Source organism: Frieseomelitta varia, unplaced genomic scaffold, assembly GCF_011392965.1.
Source record: "Frieseomelitta varia isolate USP_RPSP 00005682 unplaced genomic scaffold, Fvar_1.2 scaffold_191, whole genome shotgun sequence".
Classification (NCBI taxonomy): domain Eukaryota; kingdom Metazoa; phylum Arthropoda; class Insecta; order Hymenoptera; family Apidae; genus Frieseomelitta; species Frieseomelitta varia.
Window position 1 is genome coordinate 426,645 of NW_025109650.1, and position 18,741 is coordinate 445,385.

Consider the following 18,741-nt stretch of genomic DNA (forward strand, 5'->3'; position numbering starts at 1 on the left):
TTTTTTTTTGCTCGTTAAAAGGAGAAACAACGAGCGGCGTTTCTTTTAACGACCTTTTCATGCTGCATACGTGAAACACGTGATTAAAAAACCGTGCGCGTGTAGTTTTGAAAAAGCAACACTCTTCCTCTGTTTTCTGTCTCTCTTTCGCATCGTTCCCACTAATTTAAATCCCGGGATCATTATACGAGAACATCGTTACCCGATTACATATATAAGGTAAACGACAGCGTGATTGTTGAACGATGATGTCACCGAAGGTTATTCAAAGGTTACCTTTTTGAGAGCATGATAATGGAAAACAGACAATAACCCACGAAATTGTTATTTCTTATTTCTATTCTTACTGTCTTTGTTAACTGCTGTAAATTGTTACTGACGATCGACAGTAAACTTGCCAATGATGTTACGAAAGTCATAAAACGTTCGGGCCAAATTAAATGAATGCTTACGTTTGTAATATCTCTAGTGTTTTAATACTACAACGTCAGTGCAAAGTATCAAATGTAACGAAAATTATTTAAATAAGACTAACGTGTTATATATTGCACACATTCCTGCTCAGAAATATTTTCATTTCAGATGAAGTAGCCTGTTTTTGTACCAAGTATGGATGTTGTAATTATAAGCAATAATTGTAGTTACAAGTATTTGAGAATATCAATATTATAAATAAAATATTTATATTTACTTAGAGATTATACTCTAAACTTTTGAAGAGGAATACGTTTGTTTCAAGATATGTATGAAAATATGCGTTCATACATACATATATGTAATTTATAATATCAAAAGTTTATTCACTATGGAAAATACAGAGGAAGAATGACTACAATCAAAACTGTCTTTTTATTTAGCTCTACTCTTTTGTGTTGTTTCATCATATTCAAAATTAACAAAATAACCATTATAATATTACTTCCCTCGTCTACATCTTTCGCAAAGCTCCATTAATTTATTTTCAATTGCGTCATATTAAAATCTTTCTGCTCAATCACAAATTGTCATTAAAATACGAAAACCTCTAACAATAAGATTTTCTAATGCGAGTGTATGTATCATTACATTACAATAAATATCGTGATGAAAATAAAGTTCTGTAATTACGAAAAGACAATATTCTCCAGACAGTCGGCAACATGTTATAAATACTGAACCGAACGAAAATGAAAAAGTTGAACGTACGTCAATGAAGAGCCACATATCAAGCGGCAATTTTGAATCCAGCCCAGGCCTGACTGTGAGTTAGGTAATTTCGCGAGCCTCGATTTAACCGGCCTGCCTCGGTCCCGATTAAGCCAGTTAATCGAGGTCCCACTGTAATTTGTATCCACGTGTCCTCGGGAGGGAGGAGCAGAATGAAATGACCCGAACGACCGGCGGAGGTCCTCCGGCTTTCCGAGGCACCGAACGGAACGCGTTTTCGCGTTCAAAGACGCGCGACCGATCGTCATTCGAACGGAACGATATTTCCGAAGGGGTGGACAGGAATCGGAAACGAGCGAACCGAGCTTCCGACTAGCGAAAAATAGACCATCCAAGCGATTCGAACGAAACGAATTCGAATGGAACGGGCGTGTTATTCGCGTTTCAAACGGGGGAATAATCGCGATATCCTCTCGCGTCAGTCGTCAGGTACTACAGTTAATTAACGCGTTAATTAACCATGAGTCAGGATTTTGATCGTTCAGCTGCGAAAGAAGATTTAATTCTAGAGAATCTTGAGCATCTCTTAAGTGAAAAATAGTGACAAGTAAGAAAATCTGACGTTTCTGCGTTTACGATACTGTGTAAATGTGTAAATTGAAAGAACTTTTATTTATTTTACGAAATGTACAGAAAAATATTAGTAGATTTTTTAGATGTAAATTCATTTAACCCAGCTGTTCTCCTCGGGTCAGTCAGTATTATTTAAATATATATAGTTTTTAAATATTTGGTCTCAATATTTAATACAATTTTATACATTCCTTTTTATAAATGAATTAATTGCAAGAAAGAAAGATGTTTGAACATGAAAAAATGAGATGAAGCAAAGTTAAAAAAGCAGCATTGTAACGTGTATTATTATATTTTGGATACACTTTCGTATATTACACGCATTCTATGGATTAAATTTTACTAATCCGCAATCTACAAAATACTGATGGTATACTACTATACCTATATGTGCCCGTCGATCGAGTTCAACGACCGTAAATTTTATTTACAAAAAATGTAAGTGAGTATATACCTCGAAGAGGTAATGTAACTCCTACGATCAAGAGAACAGCCCCAACTTTCGCTAAACATGGCTTTAACGCACGTATCGACCTACCATACAAAGGGACCGCGATTTGCTTAAGTAAATCTAACAAGTTTAACTTCAGCCCCGTGATTCACTGAGAAGAAACCTTTTTACAGGATAGGTATTCTTTTATAAAATCCACGGATTACTAATCTGTTAAATAAGTAAATAAATTCAAAAGCGTCGTGCAAAAGAATTTTTCAGGAATAAAAAAAGATGCTTGAAGCCAATCGTAAAGATAAAAAAGAAAGTGATTTGTAAGCTAAGAGCGCCGGCTGTTGGCTGCACGTGATATCGAATCTTAACTATATATTGGGAATATTGGAAACCCAAAGGCTCGACCGTAATAATTTAGCATCGGGGAACTCGCGAACGTGAACGTCACCTCCAATTGAGAAACACTAAGCCACTCGCAGACAGCAAGGCGCACAAGAGACGCGTTCGCGCAATGGTGTGTCATTTGAGATTGAATAATCATGTTTCACGATTCGAAAAGTGCAATCGATATCGCCGCGTGAGTATCGCCGAACTTGATAACCGATAACACGATCGATAACCAGTGACCGATGAATCGGAGCTTTCACTTGTCGTTCGAATCGAAACTGATTGTGAGATCGATTCACCGTTCGATCGAGAAGATTCAAAGAGGTGGTAGAGATCTTTAATTTGTGAAAATGCAGCACGTAAAGTTAAATTTGTATGTTTACATCAAAATATAAAAATATTGAGTGTGTTAAAACTTCTAAAAGAGATAGTAACTTCGTCAACAGAATAAATATTTAAAATGCAAATAGCAAAAATGCAATATAATATTCTTATTCGTCAGAAAAACGTGCAAGTTCAGTATATTTTATTTTTGGAAAAAATACACTCATTTTATTTTCCACTGAGTCCCTCATTTACTTTTATTAGCACTGATCGATTCAAGTTCAATCGATTGAAAACCTACGAAGTGTATGACGGAATAAATTTGTTGTATATGGTTAACGAGGAGAAAAAGTAAAATTGCTCCAGTTCTCCTGACTCTACTATTGCTTAGACCTGACTCTAAAATTGCTCTGTTTCTCCGCGATACTACTTCTCCATAATTTCATAATTTAACTTAAATTGGTTCAATCTAACTTTTAACTGCTATCACTGGGCCATTGGGAACCATAACAATTTAGAATCAAGTTAACTTAGTTTTAGAATTTTTAACTTAATTTATTGCCAACGTAAGACACAGAGATAAAATCAGTAATCTCACATAAATTGCTATAATAATCTATATTATTCGAATCCTTTGAATGAATACTAAAGTATCATAAATTCGATAACTGAAGCAATTAGTTTCACTCGTCGAAGATTTAAAGAGTATAACATATTCTAATATAACGAGTAATTTGTAGTCTACTCCAAATTCAAAATTAAACTTTCAAACGTTCTCTGAAATTTCAATGGATTAATTTGAATAGAATATCCCTCGAGTCGTTTTCGATTCAAGAGACAGAGAAACTTACAATCAACTCCTGTATGTCCCATGTCAATATCAATCGTTCGCGAGATAAAGATAGAAATAAGAGACAGTTGCGATCGACAAAAACTTTCTCGCGAATAGGTCCCTCGCGAATAAAATGCAATCGACTCTCCTGGACAAGCGTATTGTTCCGAGGCAACATTCAGCCCAGAAAACAATTCGATCCCGTTCTCCGCCGCCCACTTTTTTTCCACGATTTCCTGCGTTACTAAATAACCGGCAGCGTGACTATTCGCATCGAATCGATGAGTCCGATCGATTGAATTTCGACAAATGTCCATTATACATCGGCAACACTATTTTCACGAGAACGGCGTACCGAGGCAACGCGAGAAGCGACAGGAACGCAACAATGCTACCTGAAATCGCGTGTCCGTGGCAAGCTCGCAATTTAGAATCATCAGATTTATTGCGAACCGCAATTCCACCGTTTCTACCGGTAGTTTTCAATACTATTACGAACAGAATCAGATAAACGGAAAGTTTTTGAAAAGAGTCTGAACAATTCTCTTATTCTTCTTTTATCAATTATTCTTTCATCAGTTTTTATTTTTTTTTATTTTTGTGTAATATATCCGGAATGTCTCTATGTGACACAAAATGAAATTGAAAAGGAATATTCCACTCGAACGATCTTATAAATCGTATATTACTATAACTGTGAATTCTTACATAAATTTATATTTTTGTGAATGAAAACCTAAATAAAGATCTAATAAAAATTTAACAAGCTCCATTTTTAAATAAAATTCAACAAACATTATTCAACAGCACTTTGTCAAAACAATTCTGAATGATTTTATACGCTTGTGAAATCCTACAACAATCTATTACTTGACTCTAATTGATTAATACATATGCAATCCTATGCAAGTATTTTTCATATTCATCACGTACCATAGAATATTCAATGAGACAAAGATTTCCAGCCCAAAAAAAAAAAAAAAAAAAAAAAAAGAAAAGTGGAGTATGCCATACGACAAATTAAATCTAGTACCAGACCAATTACGTATATTCATTATTGGACATAATTCGGACAGGTAATCCTTTAATTATTTTGAGCGGTGTGCAGCAACTGTAATTACATTACAGTTTACCACCAATTATCGTCGCATTGTTCCACAGGCTCCGTATTACCGGACCTACTACATCGTTTACAATTAACCGGCTCGTTGTCCAATCGGTATAAAACGATAAACGCGACGCCGCATCAAGCGTGATCTCCGTAACTCCGTCACGCTACGTAAACGCGAATTTTATTACAACAAGATTCGTCAATAAAAAAAAGAGAGAGAGAGAAAAGAAAGAGAAAAAAGAAGAACAGCCGTGTGCCACTCTTGCTTCATTAGCCAATCGCGCACAATAAGAAATAGCAAAGCGGAGTCAGTAGCCAGGTGACTCATGCTGCGTACCGAGCACGCGAGACCCGATTGCTTTTAAATAGCGATGCATATTATATGCGAGGAAGGTCCACGCGCGCCGACCGATAAATTATAGCCCTCCATACGCTCGCATGCTAAACGCAAGTGAACATTTGCAAATTGCAAAGGTGGAACTTTTTCTCCTTTTCTCTCTTCTCCTATTTTGTTTTCTCTCTCTCTCTCTCTCTCTCTCTCTCTTTTACTCTGCTCTATTCTAGAGTGTTCCGACGTAGAGTTTGCGTGAAACTTTCTTCGCGAATAATTCATTGCGGGTCGGAAGCTTATCTAGTCACTTATCGAGAACGGGGGAAATTTTTTTAAAAAATCCTAAAGAACGAACACAGGCTTCGTCGAGTGGAGGTGAAATATATATACGTGTATATATAGTATATATACACATACCTGACACGTTTGTTTATTTTACATTCGTGACACAAGAGGCACTCTTCATGAAGTCGCGTCCAAGAACGAACGATAATCACTTAACGGAGCAAATGTCAATGAATTAACGCGGTGTTACCGCTGCATAATAGCAGAAACACTCGTAACATTCGATATGTTCGATTCAAACGATATTTAAACTCATATGAAAATACGTAATTAACACTACGCTCATTGTTGTTTTAGAAAGGAGTGATGAATCACTATCGTGAGGTGACTAACGTCCAATTCCCCGAGTCGCGTCGATTCTCGTGAACATCGGCTGACCGTACATCTATGTATATAGCGCGTAGCAACACTGCCCCTTTCAAAATCCCTGGCTAATTTCTAAAGTAATATCGGTCGCACCCTCGAAAAATCACGCACGTCGTGCCGTGTCGCGTCGTGTCGTCTCGTGTCGTGTCGTGTCGTGTCGTGTCGTGTCGTGTCGTGTCGTGTCGTGTCGTGTCGTGTCGTGTCGTGTCGTGTCACCTTGAGACACAGAAGAAGGACCGACCAGTGGCGTGGAGTCGACTCCACTTGAGAAGCGCGCGGACTTGAACGTGCCGCATAGAAGAAGAGACGCATAAAAGAAACGGTTCGGAACTGGTTCGGCGGCCAAGTTGAGCGTTCTCAGGCGCGCACCACGTACACCACGAACAATACGATTTTCTAGGAGAAAACGGTGCAGAAGAAGCGATGGAGAGGAGGCAGTGTTGCAGGAGAAGGAGACGGAGGAAGAGGAAGAGGAGGCGGCGAAGGAGGAGGAGGAGGAGGAGAAGGAGGAGGAGGGGGGGAGGAGGAGGCGAAGAAGAAGAGAGGAGCAGGCATGGAGGGTCGCGGAGCACGTGAAAGGCGATTTAAAGGGAAAAAGAAGGAGGTGGCCTTTAAAAAAAAAAAAAAACGAAGGAACATGGCGAACCGGTCGCAGCCTCCATTCGTCAGCTGGGAGCTCAGCTGCAGCCGGGCGCGGTGACCTCGACGGAGCTTCACGGAAAACCAAGTCAATTTGCAAGCAATAACGGTGTCGTGACTCGCGTCCTTTTCATCGGTGATTTAACGAACTTTCCGAGATGCACGCGTATTACTGTTACACACGTTCGTGTCTCTTCACTTTCTCCTTTTTCTTCTTTTTTTTTTTTTTTTTGGTTTCGATTTTTCCTCCCTTAATTTTGTTATTTTTGAATGGCGCGCGCGCACGCAAATACACACGTTGATGACAGACCGTCGAATTTCCTTCGATCGTCGAGAGATCCGGCGACGTTCCATGAAAACGCGGTCATCGCTTTACAGGTGATCGAAAGTACCCCACCGATCGACTGACAGTTCAACGACATTCGTCTTTACCACTGTACGAGAAAACTACGTTTCCCCTTTACGAAAGCTTCGTGTAAACGCTCCCTACCGATAACAATCGCACCTTAAAATCCTCGAGATCTCGAGTTCAACGAATCGCGCGATTATCCGAGTTCCTCGAAATGACCCGCGTCATTCGATTAATTAGAAGTACGTGTACCCAATGCTTTCATATATCGCCACTGATTATTCGCACTTGAAAGAAATGTGTTGAAATATGACGCACGATTTCACATTTAACGTCGGAATGTAAGATGTCCATTAAAGATTTTCAGCTCATCGAATTATACATCGAGCCTCGAAATCGGCTGATACGTCTGTTTACCAAACCTTTCATTCATCACTCCCCCTTTTCTTATGCACTCAAAAAAAAAATAAAAAGAAAGATGTACAGAAACGTAATGTACATGTTCCACCTATAACGTCGAACTGGCAAGATTTTCGTCGCCAAATTGTGTACACGATCGACTAACGTGACAACCAAAATTTTCGATCTACCAATGACACACGTATTAAAGCTCTGATCGACGAAACGATCGAAAAAAATAAAAGGCTCTCGCGGACTGTTACAATTAAAGGTAAAAAGAGGTTACAGAGATTGGGATTCGGAGCACCTCTCGATGTCCCAAGGAAATTACACGTATTTAAACGAACAGAGACGAACACCTGCAGAGTAGTCACGACAGCAAGACGTAATTCATACGTGAAACGGCGGCGAAAGAAAGAGATTATAGTTTTTAAAAGAGAGACGATAAACCGGTCGGTGCGTCCGTTCATCAGCTGAGAGCTCAGCTGAACCCAGCGGCCGCTGTAACCTCAACCTTTCTAATAGGCCGTATCGTACGAGGAACGATTAACTCTCGGTGTCCGCAAGTCCTTTAGATACAGATTAAGTTTAAATACCTGACATTCGAGTTTCATCAACGGGCGAACGACGAAACGCACGGGAACACAGAACTTTCGGGGATAAAACTTTTTGAAAGCCCACTCACAATGGAATCTTCCAGTAGACTAGCCGAGCCGGCAAGCCGTTCTCTTTTGCGTGCACACCCACCGTTTCGCGCACTATCCCGCGTTTTACACCGTTAGTCCTTCTTTCGTGGACTGTCCCAACTTTTTAAACAGCGGAAGGCTCGACGATGAGGTTCAGCCCTCGTTTCGATCCGTCACAAAGTGCTTATTTGCAGCAGAAACGCGGCGGTATGCATACCGCTGACAGTTCCGAGCTGTCACTTTTTGACGACCGCGCGCCTCTCGCCATCTGGTGGCGTTGCCATCAAGCATCGCTTTATTTGAAAGAACCGCGCTCAGATCACCTAGCAACAAGATCAATAGGCTAAGTTACAGCAAGTCGAGCAGTAACCGATGCATCTATAGCGATTCCATCAATTATTTAACTCAACCAAAGGTAAATCAGTGAGCGTAAAACTTCATTTTTTCCCTCTTCTTTCTTCTTTTTTTCGTATCAAACATTGTCATGTTTGGCTTTGGATTTTGACTGAAATTCTTGCTGTTGAAAGAAACTAGTTGTAAACAATCGTAATAATTAGTAATTAAATATTATTATCTGTATTAGTAATTACAATTGCACGTCGATTGAAGAAAGATTCAATTGTAAAGTACTTGTAATTGTAATCGATCGTTGATTTAACATGGACTTCCGGTATTGCTTCGGATCTTACGACGGACTTCCGGACCTTTCAGGACATAGACTTTCGAATATCTTTGAAGTTTAAACGTCATAATGATATAAAATCACTGGACAGGTACTTGATTTTCATTTGGAGTTTTATTATAACAATCTCGTTCCACTAGTACAAAAAACCGGACGTCCCCACGATCATTTATAAGATATAACAATATATTATACAAACATTTGCGTTTTCGAATGCTTACACCATATTTTTCTTACTTTGTACTTACTTTCCTACCTCTTTGTTCCAGTGTCTTTGTTTAGTGGTATCCATATCACAATTGTTTCTTGCTTTTATGTGCAAATACAGACAGCTGCTCACAATACTCAAAGTATATTCACTCTCACATCAATCGTGACTGTATCATTTCTTTCTTTTTTTTTTTTCATGGTACACAATTACACTCACACATACTACACCTCATCGTCATGTACTAAGTGGTTCATTTTCAGACTACGTTGTATGTATTTTCAAAACAGCTTGAGATAATACTTCCTATAAAAGTTATTGAACTCTGAAACTTTCGTCAAAAGGTTTAATGTCGACCAGTGCGACATATTTTCATTTCCTAAATTGCGAGAAATATCTCCAACAGGTAAGATCGAATTAATTTCTTTTACCTTACGTAACCACGATAAAAAGAAACAAATAACAACACGAATGCTTGAAACAATATAAGAAAGATAAACTCTACAATATATTCAAACATAAGCTTTCAGGAAGATACATAGCTCCCAAAAACGCTGTAGAATGTAGCATTCTAAGCGAGATACACAGCATTTGAAGACGTGATAAAATGACGTTACATTCCTTTTAGGAATCATATGTTTTCTAAAGTTTTTCTTTGTAAAAATATACAATTCATAAATCTAACTCTTCCTCCGAATATCACCTCTGTGATATGAAGCAACAAAACGCCTTCAATTACAACACCATCGATATAACAAGTTGTATGCAACCATATTAAAAATATAAACGAAAATATATGCAACATCTTTGAATGTAGAAGATTAAAAATGTGAATGATAACGTTATCAACATAGGGAATGTGACTGTACATGGCCGTTAAAATTATACTATACTCTGAACAATTGCTCAACTAGAGATCTGATGCAAATCGTTCACACCACTAACAAGAAACTTATACGCCAGCGTACTTGGAACTTTTACCTACTACTAGCCTAATCTTTCATGAAGTCTTTGTGCAATCGCAGCAACCAGTGCAGCACCTTTTCCACTTCCGTCCTCAGCGTGAATCATCTTGAACTGGATATCAATGGTAAGCCAATTGTTAATTTCACAAAAAGAATGAAACAATGAAAAATATTTTGTGAAAAACATACTTTATGATCAGGAGCTAATAGAGGAATATATTGTTTAATCCATGTCTCTAGTCTAGGATGGTGTTTGTAAAGAGATCCATCTACAGCAATTGTGACATTCTTCTTATCGATTCGTTTCAACAGAACTGCTAGGCCTAAAGAAATAAATTTGCTTAGCAATCTAATACCGTACGTCACATAATTCTATCACATTTTACAAATTGAACTTACAAATTGAAACGAGAAGAGCTGCACGATTGGACACTACTTCACAAACATACTGCACAATTTTGATATCTTCTTCGTCCGGAACAATACCAAACTTCATCAGAATTTCTTTCGTATTACTATCACCACCGTCCACGGAGTCTCTACAATATTTACATACAGTATTACAAGTTTTCAGGAGTTATTAAAGATACGGTATAAAAATCTCTTAATTCAAAACACCATACTGTTCAATATCAGATATTAAATCGGTGGTGAGATTGCCCGGAACTAAAAGAGATCCGGGCGTGTGATCCCCTATAAATAGAAGACCTTCCTTGGTTAACTTTGCGAGTACCACTCGCACAATCTCACCCAGGTATTTTCCACTGATGTACTTTTCGAACCTGATAATTTAAAGAAATCATAATATGATAAATTTACCAGAAAACGAACTTTCACATTTCATATATTTTTCAGTGAATTAAATTACTCACGTAAACGAATTTACAATAAGTGAATTCGCGTCGTTTTCACGATCGTAATCCGTTTTTATGAAGTCCAGGACACCGTTGTCTCCAAATGCGCCCCATTCAATATCGATAATAACCTTTAATAACAATAAGCAACTTGATATTCAAGAACAAATGCGCGTCCTGTACGAAAATAAAACGTTAGGAAAAAGTTACTTCGCGTTCTCCGTGTCTCTCAGTCTCCCAATGCTCGACTCTATCGGCTCGTTCAAGATAACAGGCATTGCTACCGGTACCTAATATAAGTCCGATGGCAGTATCGTGGTCCAACGTTGATCCTTGCACCAACGTTCCTGTCGTGTCATTTAGAATCGCCATGACTTTTACTTTAGTGTCTCCTCGACGATCCAAAGCTTCCCGAAGCAGCTTCACGGCATCCTCGTTGACAACATCGGGACAATTGAAGGTTTTAGTCCAAGTTACCAGTATTCCAATGTCCAACGAATGTTGAATCATCGGAAAGGAGAATGTAAATCCTAAAAACAAGAGAGTCGATATATATCCAAAGCAAAAATATATTCACGTTGTGTATTAATCATGTTATTTTAAGAATTATCGATCGCTTGTGAGATCAGGGTAATCCATGTTCAATCGACATACAAGTATCATCCACTTGAATTCGTAAAATCAATGTGAAACATAATACTCAAGAGTTGATAGCAAAAAGTGCTTGAAAACATGAAATTGACATTCTCAGATAGAATTTTTGCCCGGACTGGAGGCAATTGTAACTATCCTTGAATTGCAAGAAGTCATTTCTGAGAAACCGTGGGTCATAGGCTGGGCAATTAAAGTCTCACAAGTGATTCTTCCGACGTCTGAAGCGTGATGTACATCGATTCTAATTTACCAAGAGGAAGCTCTACATCCTGAAGACCGTGTGCAATGACGAAATCACTGACGCATTCCGCTAGGTAATCAAACAGACGAATCCCCGAGCCTACTCTCAAATCAGAGCTAATGTGGTATTTCTTCACCTTTTCGCGTATAGGTGTACCATGAGCCAACTCTAAAAGAAGTATTCGGAAATTCGTGCCTCCAAGGTCCAGCGCCAAATACAAACCCTCCTCTGAAAATATATCGCAGCGTCAGCATTGTGATCAAGTACGAGTACGAGTAAAAATTACAATTACAATTACAATTAAAATTACAATTTTTCCACTCGTATTGTTAAATACATTGTACTTGATATCTTGATAACCGTTGTACAATAGTAAGAACACTTCTGTCCATTACATATCGGAAAGTAGATAGGTAATACTTATCGTAATCGTTAAAAATTCTTATCAGAGATTGTTGTAATAACCTGTGCCATCGAGAAGCTCCGGTACGTAAGTATTCTCCATCTGCAGCGATGACGGCTGCTGATGAATTCCTTTATTCATTTCCGACACGAAAACATCTTGGATTTTCCTGACAGTAGAGGCCGAAAATTGCAAACGTGCCAATTTTTGTACGATCTGCAAACACAATTATTTAAGCCATCATTGTATATTATCTACGTGATAGTAATCGAAAGTGTTTGATCGGAACAAAACATCGTTGGAAAATTTTCCACAAGTCGTAAATCTTAATAATCCGTTGATAAAGATAATAAGGAAATTTCGTATTTACCTGTAATCCTTGTTACGTGATCTTTAGTAGAGACTTTCATTCGCATTAATCGCAGGTGACAAATCGCGATAAAAAAGATTTTAAAATTTACAACAACAAAGTATTTGAAGGAAGTTCTAATCGAACACTAGGATCTCCGATACACGTGATGAAACATTCTTTACATTCCAGGTTTATGTAAGAAATGTGATATCGTCACACAAATAAAAAACGCTATTAACTTCCACCTGTAGGTACGTATTATTGAGATTGCAAATTTTTAATATCACTTCTCGATCGTTTTCTAATTCGGAGTTCGATGTACGTACACGAGTGCAACATTGAAAACAGAATTCTCATGACCAGGATAATACTAATATTTCACTTCCTCGAAGGTAAACCGGTTGTATTCACGCAAACATCATCGTCAAGGTGAAACGTAAAAATTCTGAAAATCGATATTAAATCGACGAGTCAAAGACAAGAAAATAGCTTGATCAAATAATGTCATCTTGTTGCAGGAACTATGTACAAGACTTGTCATTAGGAGAGTTGCGTTTTATACTTGCACGTAAACAGGCAGTTCGTCGGTAGTGCATACAGCCAAAGGTATTAAACGACACCACAGTTTAAGTGGAGAAAAATTTATGGCTTGTTTCATCGATTGAATTGTCAACGTGATATCCAGCGATAGCGATGGATGGAATTATTGCCATGTCCTGTCTTCTCGACACTTATCTGTTTCGTATCGATTCGTAAAAAACGATCGAGAGAGGAACCCAAGTCACGGTGAAACAAGAGTAAACAGAAATTAGCCGTGACATTGCTCAGGCTACTTTAATGGAAGTTGTGTAACTTGGTTCTCTATACAAACATTTATCATACGTGCCCACGCATTGTCGACATTTGCATTGTCGATTGTTGCGAAATCCCATTCGATCAAAGAAACCGTGAAGGTGATATTTTTTTTTATCCGCAACCGATTATTACTGCGAATCAATAGAACTACTAATTATCTTCATTCTGTTCGTTCCTACAGCCAAGTAAAACAACGTATCTTCGCCGATAACTTATTTGAAAATCTTGAACTTTTTGTAATAAAAATCGCCTACGATAACCTTTCATGCCAGAGGGTATGATAAGCAGATGAATTACGACTAGTTTGCAACTAAACGCGTGATAACTGATCCATTATCTGATTATGTTGTTTATAAGGAAAAGTACATCTTCACAAGGAAAAGTGCCAATTTCTTATTTTTGAGCATCAAGATTGCGAGTTTCGCAGATGAAAAATCCCTTTCAATTCTTATTCGTAACACAGCACGCATGTTGTTACGAATCAAAATGATTTCTATACAAACGACAAGCGGTTACGTAACTAATTGTATACGTTCAAGACAGGTGCATACACCAAATGGAAATTGCTCTTGACGGGATTGCTACAGAGATCCGCGAGGACAAAGTGAAAGTGTGTGCGCGAGGATCGATGGATGTCAGTAAACTCTTAACGAGAATGTCGTAAGGTTAAGGACTCAACATTCGCAACATTTCATACATCGGCAATGATTCAGTCATTTCATAGTCGACATTGATCAGATCGATTAATGCAAGAAACGTATGTACTGGATGGAGAAAAGAATACCTACACATACCTATATATGCTGGATTGGAACGTGGGTGTTTCTTTAACAGTCCGACGACTTACTGCTCGACAAATCTTTGGAATAGTAACAAGACGTGGTCAAATAATATTGGTAACTATTATAGATAATTTCCACACGTTCGTCTTACATATTTCGTTGTGTATGTCTTATCGCACATACACGCGCGCCCGCGCATTCACGTAATAAAACCTCGAGTCTCTTCTGACCCGTGAAAATATAAGAAATGGAAGTTTACGACAAAAAGTTATCCAAATAACCGCATTATTTTCACTCACCTTTTGTCTCTTTACATCGTCCGAAAGTACCAATGGTGCTACTTGTATCGCCTCATTAAGAGCATGTTCCGTAGGGACGACCATGTCTGAGAGATCTTATTTATCTGAAAAGTAAGAAAACCATCAAACAATATTAGGGATGAGAGTCTTTCTTATGTGAACTTTTATTTCTCGAATATCTTAATGTTCAAACGTTATATCACTAAAATAAAACTGCCAATAGCAAATAATCTTCTAGCAGACATTCTGTCTTGATGATATAACATATTTAAAAAAAATAGAGATTCACATAAGGAGCATTCACGCCTTATTGTGTTTGTAGAATTCGTTTAGCGAAACATGAGGAACATGAAACACGGTGAAAGGTCTAATACACAACAAGTGATTTCAGGATGAATGGTAATAGTGTCATTGAGAAAAGAAAGACGCACACTTTGTGCTCACCTGACTGTCGTGAATATTATTATTATTAGATGAAAGGTTTTTGAATGAGAGAACTCAGAGAACGCTAGAGAACTTGAATGAATTTTTCGCGATGGTTGATAAAACGTACGCCGCAAGACGGATTGTCGCGTGGTTCTCTACGAGCACGAGAGACGTTCTGAAGTCAAGTTAAAAAGATCATCCCGTTTACTGTTACACGCTTATTTATTTTCCCTCCCTCTACTCTCTCCCTCGACATTCGGCGAGATAATAGCGCGTTACTATTAAACGAAAAGTTGAAAGTCCACGATATTTTATAACATTTGATAACATCGTAATCGAGTCGCATGGATTATAACACCGTCCTGTCTTCTATTAATTATGACGCTGATAATGATTATTTCCACATCGTTCGATCACGTTGCTTAAATTAATTAATAACAGGTATAACGATAACAAATCATTAATAACCATATCTTACAAGCTAAATAAGTGGGTCATAACACAAATTTTTTGAATATGAAAATCAGAGTCGATCGATTTGGCTAAAGACTTGAGAAATTTTAACAAGCAAACGTATATAGCGCATCTGTGCAGCGATGTCGGCCCCAATAAAAGAGAGAAGAGAAGCGTGTCTAAAATTTATAGAAAAACACGATCGTTACAAGGCAGACAGCCGTTGCTCTGCAGGTCATCAACTATCGTAACATTATCTCGTTAATTGATAGAGAGGAAATATACGAATACTTAATGTAACTTGTACAGACATCTTTTTCCGACAGTTTCACAATAAATATGTCACGTCAGCTCAAATATTTTGATCTTACAGGCAAATATCGACCGAATGAAAAACCTCAAAGATAACGAGGAGCCAATCGTGTGAACCTGCAAATGTGTTGCAACAGTGACAGACAAGTAACACTGGATACAGATTTCGAGGGAAGTTCATGAAGGAGAAAAAGTTTCTTACATTCACCGTTCACTGATCACACTCTATCGAAACTGCGACATCCTTCAGATTCGGCGAGATACAACGTACATAATCACACGTCGCGACTTACGAGCATGATCCTTCTCCCGAACTTCTTATGTGTTGGGTGTTTTTGGAGCTGCATATCGTCGGTAACAATGAATACACGCGTATGTAGAATTGGAGTACACGCGTCGCGCCTGCGCGTATGTATTTCAAGTACAGTCTTGTGCATAAACTGATTATTTGAATCGATTGAGTAGTTCATTGAACTTAAAAGGATAATTTAATTCGAAAATGTTATCCGCCTTCTATTGTATTGTCGAGTTGTCTGAAGAAAATCAAGAAGATCTACTTTTCAGCGAATAAAGCGCACTGAAAGAGAAGATAAATTTCAGTTTTGGCGTCGACATTAAGGACATAAAAGTTGAAGAACCCGTTTGACAAGCAAGATCTGCCGAACTACGCGTCTCGTTCTTCGCATACCACTGACATATATTAGTTTTATTATCTTTTTACCTGTTTCTTAGTTACGTTCCCTCCGTGACGTTTTCCCGACGTTGATACTGTTAAGTATAATTATTCGCGAATAGATACGTGCATGAATATAATATATACGTACGAATATACGTAGAAAATTATAACGAAGAAAAAGCGCCTAATAATAGTTTACAAGTAGATATACATAAAATAGATATACATGAACAAGTAACGAAACGTACGTAGTACTTGTAGAGTACGAACAAATTACTATGTACCCGTTGTAAATTGCACCTAATCGTTAGGATCCGCTGTAACCGTATAAAAGCAAACTCAATTATTGCGCTTTTGATTTCGAGCGTCAACGGTCTTTCTCTAACGAATCAGTTGATTCGATCAGCGATCATTTATGTTGGGTCAATTCGTGATAGATTTTTCACGGCCGATTACCAGAGGGAAAAGACACCGCGAAATGTCACCAGAATATTCTTCGAGACAGCAAAGTCACTTCTGAACGAAGCTCCATTAAAATCAATTGGAAGGTGCAAAGCATCAACCAGGATAATTTAACCACTTGACCTGACGTGATGATTCTAATCCATAGTGCAATACGCACACTCGTCACGGGGACCGTGTGTCAACCGTCACATTTCATCTTCCACGGTCCCATAAAGAGACACGTACTCTGTCGCGATCATCCTCGTTTTTTTACCTATCGTTAGATTAATAATCTGGAAAGCATTCTGCTTTTTTTCCATTTATCGTCACCACTATCGGTCTATCGGATTAACGAACATGACGTAAGCAGAATGTCACGAGAGTTCGACGTACGAACTGCGCGCAAAAAACGTTCGCGTTTATACTCGCGATCAACTTGGTTGCAAAAATTAAGACTCACGGACAACATTCGACCAAACACACGTTCACGTCGACGATAACGCGGACTAGTCTTTCGTTAAGAGCGTATTCACGGTTATGTATGATCTTTACCGCTTGAATTATAGAGCTTCCGTGAATTACGGGACCATTATCACCAAGGTCTCGAATAAATCTTAATCGAATAGAATTCCCTTGATAATGCGGCGGCTCATTTTACGTTTCAGTACGCTAGATGTGTTCTTTCCTTTCTCTCCTTCGAGAATTTAAATAGCATATCTCAAGTGGCGAAATTGTTTGTTAGCGGTTTGTTAAAGAAAAAAAAAAATCGTTTTCGTATCTATTTTGATATTATTAATGATGTTGTATCGATATAAGACAAAACTTGTCCTTGTCCCAATATCGTTGTCTATGATTAAAGTGTAATTACACAACAAATTTGCGATAATATCATAAGGTTCGCGCGATCAGCGCGTTATTTTTAGATACATTATGGATATTCATGAAATCATTGGATCCGAAACACATTTGTAGACACGTGTTGCTTAAAATGGCTGTCAAACCTTTCGTGTTGATTCGACAGGTTTATGCAAGGGAAATGAGACCTATTCAGACATACATATATGTAGGTATAATACATATAGGGCGAAAGATAAAATACGTGATTTTAATTTCAAAGGCGTCGAAGATCATGCGATAAACTCACGTGTTCTTTGACACATTATATTAAAATTAATTTCCTCGATAATCATTAGACCAAGTAGACAAAATGTTGTGTCACGAATGACCAGTGTTTGACAAATGTGCGGTAATACCAGCGGCGGTAATAGCGAATCGTCAATAGCAAAGTCTAATAAAGTGCAAAAGAAAATGTGGCGTGAATATGTACGAGATGTGACGATGATAACGTTTGAATTTTGAAGAGTTCGACGAACGTGAAGTTGAACCCTATACTGGAGTAAAATCATAGGAATACGTTAAAGTACAATGACAACACATGCAGTGTAACATTTCAAGGACCACCACGTGGTCTCGTCAACAAAATAAACACGGGAATACATATCTTTACATTGAATTTCTTGTGTCACGACAATGACATCAACGTTCGATAAACCGGTTAGAGGAATAATAAATCAGCGTCAGCCGAACACGAAATCAATACACGATATTACGGTGACATCGATGCTGTGTGAACAAATCAAACATACTCCCGTTGTCAAGGATCAACGAGCCTGATGGCGCCAACTAGCGCGTGCGCCCGGTTCTAGGAAAATGAGAAACACAAGCTCACCCTAACACTTTCTACGTATGACTGCCGGACTCGCGCGATCGCCTCAACTTCTTGATCCTTTTCTATCCTTTGCTGGGTCCAGTTACCGGTCAGTGACTGTAAAGTTTCTCGGGACACGACAGAGCGCACTCACACGTACAAGCACGTGGGTGGGATACCGTGAAATGTACTCCGTCTCGGAGCAGCAACTAGTCGAGCCTCCAGATCGTCGCTTTCCCCACTGCTCCAACTTCAAAACCATATCGGTGCGTATTACGTGCGCGCGCCTTCGCGCTCATACACGCGCTTACACGTTTCACGCACGCGAGCCATTACATCGAGCCTTACGTTTGTATACTTTCGCGCACAGACAGTCATAATAGTCTCTTTAATATATCGCGTGAATGCGCATACACGCGCGTTCTAGGATATCG

The 18,741-nt window shown here is 38.5% G+C and overlaps 2 protein-coding genes and 1 long non-coding RNA gene across 7 annotated transcripts in view; 1 reads left to right on the forward strand and 2 right to left on the reverse strand.

Annotated features, from left to right (window-relative positions):
• The window catches only part of LOC122539115 (sestrin-1), a 233,758-nt gene extending 225,521 nt beyond the window's left edge, over window positions 1–8,237 (reverse strand). Inside the window, exon 1 of one of the 2 annotated variants that reach the window (XM_043673766.1) lies at window positions 7,993–8,237. The gene's annotated coding sequence lies outside the window, so the exon portion shown is untranslated. Of the gene's footprint in view, window positions 1–7,903 lie in introns of both variants that reach the window. The other variant, XM_043673765.1, reaches the window with a different exon arrangement.
• A 533-nt stretch (window positions 8,238–8,770) lies between these two features.
• LOC122539122 (hexokinase-1-like) lies at window positions 8,771–18,554 on the reverse strand. 4 transcript variants are annotated; one of them, XM_043673781.1, is made up of 10 exons: window positions 18,415–18,554; window positions 14,289–14,392; window positions 12,063–12,216; window positions 11,607–11,825; window positions 10,913–11,232; window positions 10,721–10,833; window positions 10,472–10,630; window positions 10,248–10,387; window positions 10,038–10,171; window positions 8,771–9,960 (listed from the first exon to the last, which is right to left on the reverse strand). In XM_043673781.1, the coding sequence occupies exons 2-10, from the start codon at window positions 14,370–14,372 to the stop codon at window positions 9,871–9,873; spliced, it is 1,413 nt and encodes a 470-aa protein (XP_043529716.1). In that variant the 5' UTR covers window positions 14,373–14,392; window positions 18,415–18,554; the 3' UTR covers window positions 8,771–9,870. The 4 variants fall into 4 exon arrangements, with proteins under 4 accessions (XP_043529716.1, XP_043529714.1, XP_043529713.1 ...); XM_043673779.1 differs by having other exon boundaries at window positions 18,329–18,467; XM_043673778.1 differs by lacking the exon at window positions 18,415–18,554 and adding an exon at window positions 14,733–14,917.
• Window positions 12,753–15,960, forward strand: LOC122539125. The gene is made up of 4 exons (XR_006308986.1): window positions 12,753–12,788; window positions 12,871–13,305; window positions 13,389–14,103; window positions 15,541–15,960. It is a non-coding gene; the product is annotated as an uncharacterized LOC122539125 (long non-coding RNA).
• Window positions 18,555–18,741: the final 187 nt, after the last annotated feature.

Bases quoted from the DNA above. Each gene is read 5' to 3' on its own strand.
- LOC122539122 (XM_043673781.1), bottom strand. From the start codon at position 14,372: ATGGTCGTCCCTACGGAACATGCTCTTAATGAGGCGATACAAGTAGCA. The intron at 11,233-11,606 runs GTAAATTAGAAT...TCTTGTTTTTAG, and splicing joins GGATGTAGAGCTTCCTCTTG to GATTTACATTCTCCTTTCCG. The intron at 10,388-10,471 runs GTATGGTGTTTT...TAAATATTGTAG, and splicing joins TTAATATCTGATATTGAACA to AGACTCCGTGGACGGTGGTG.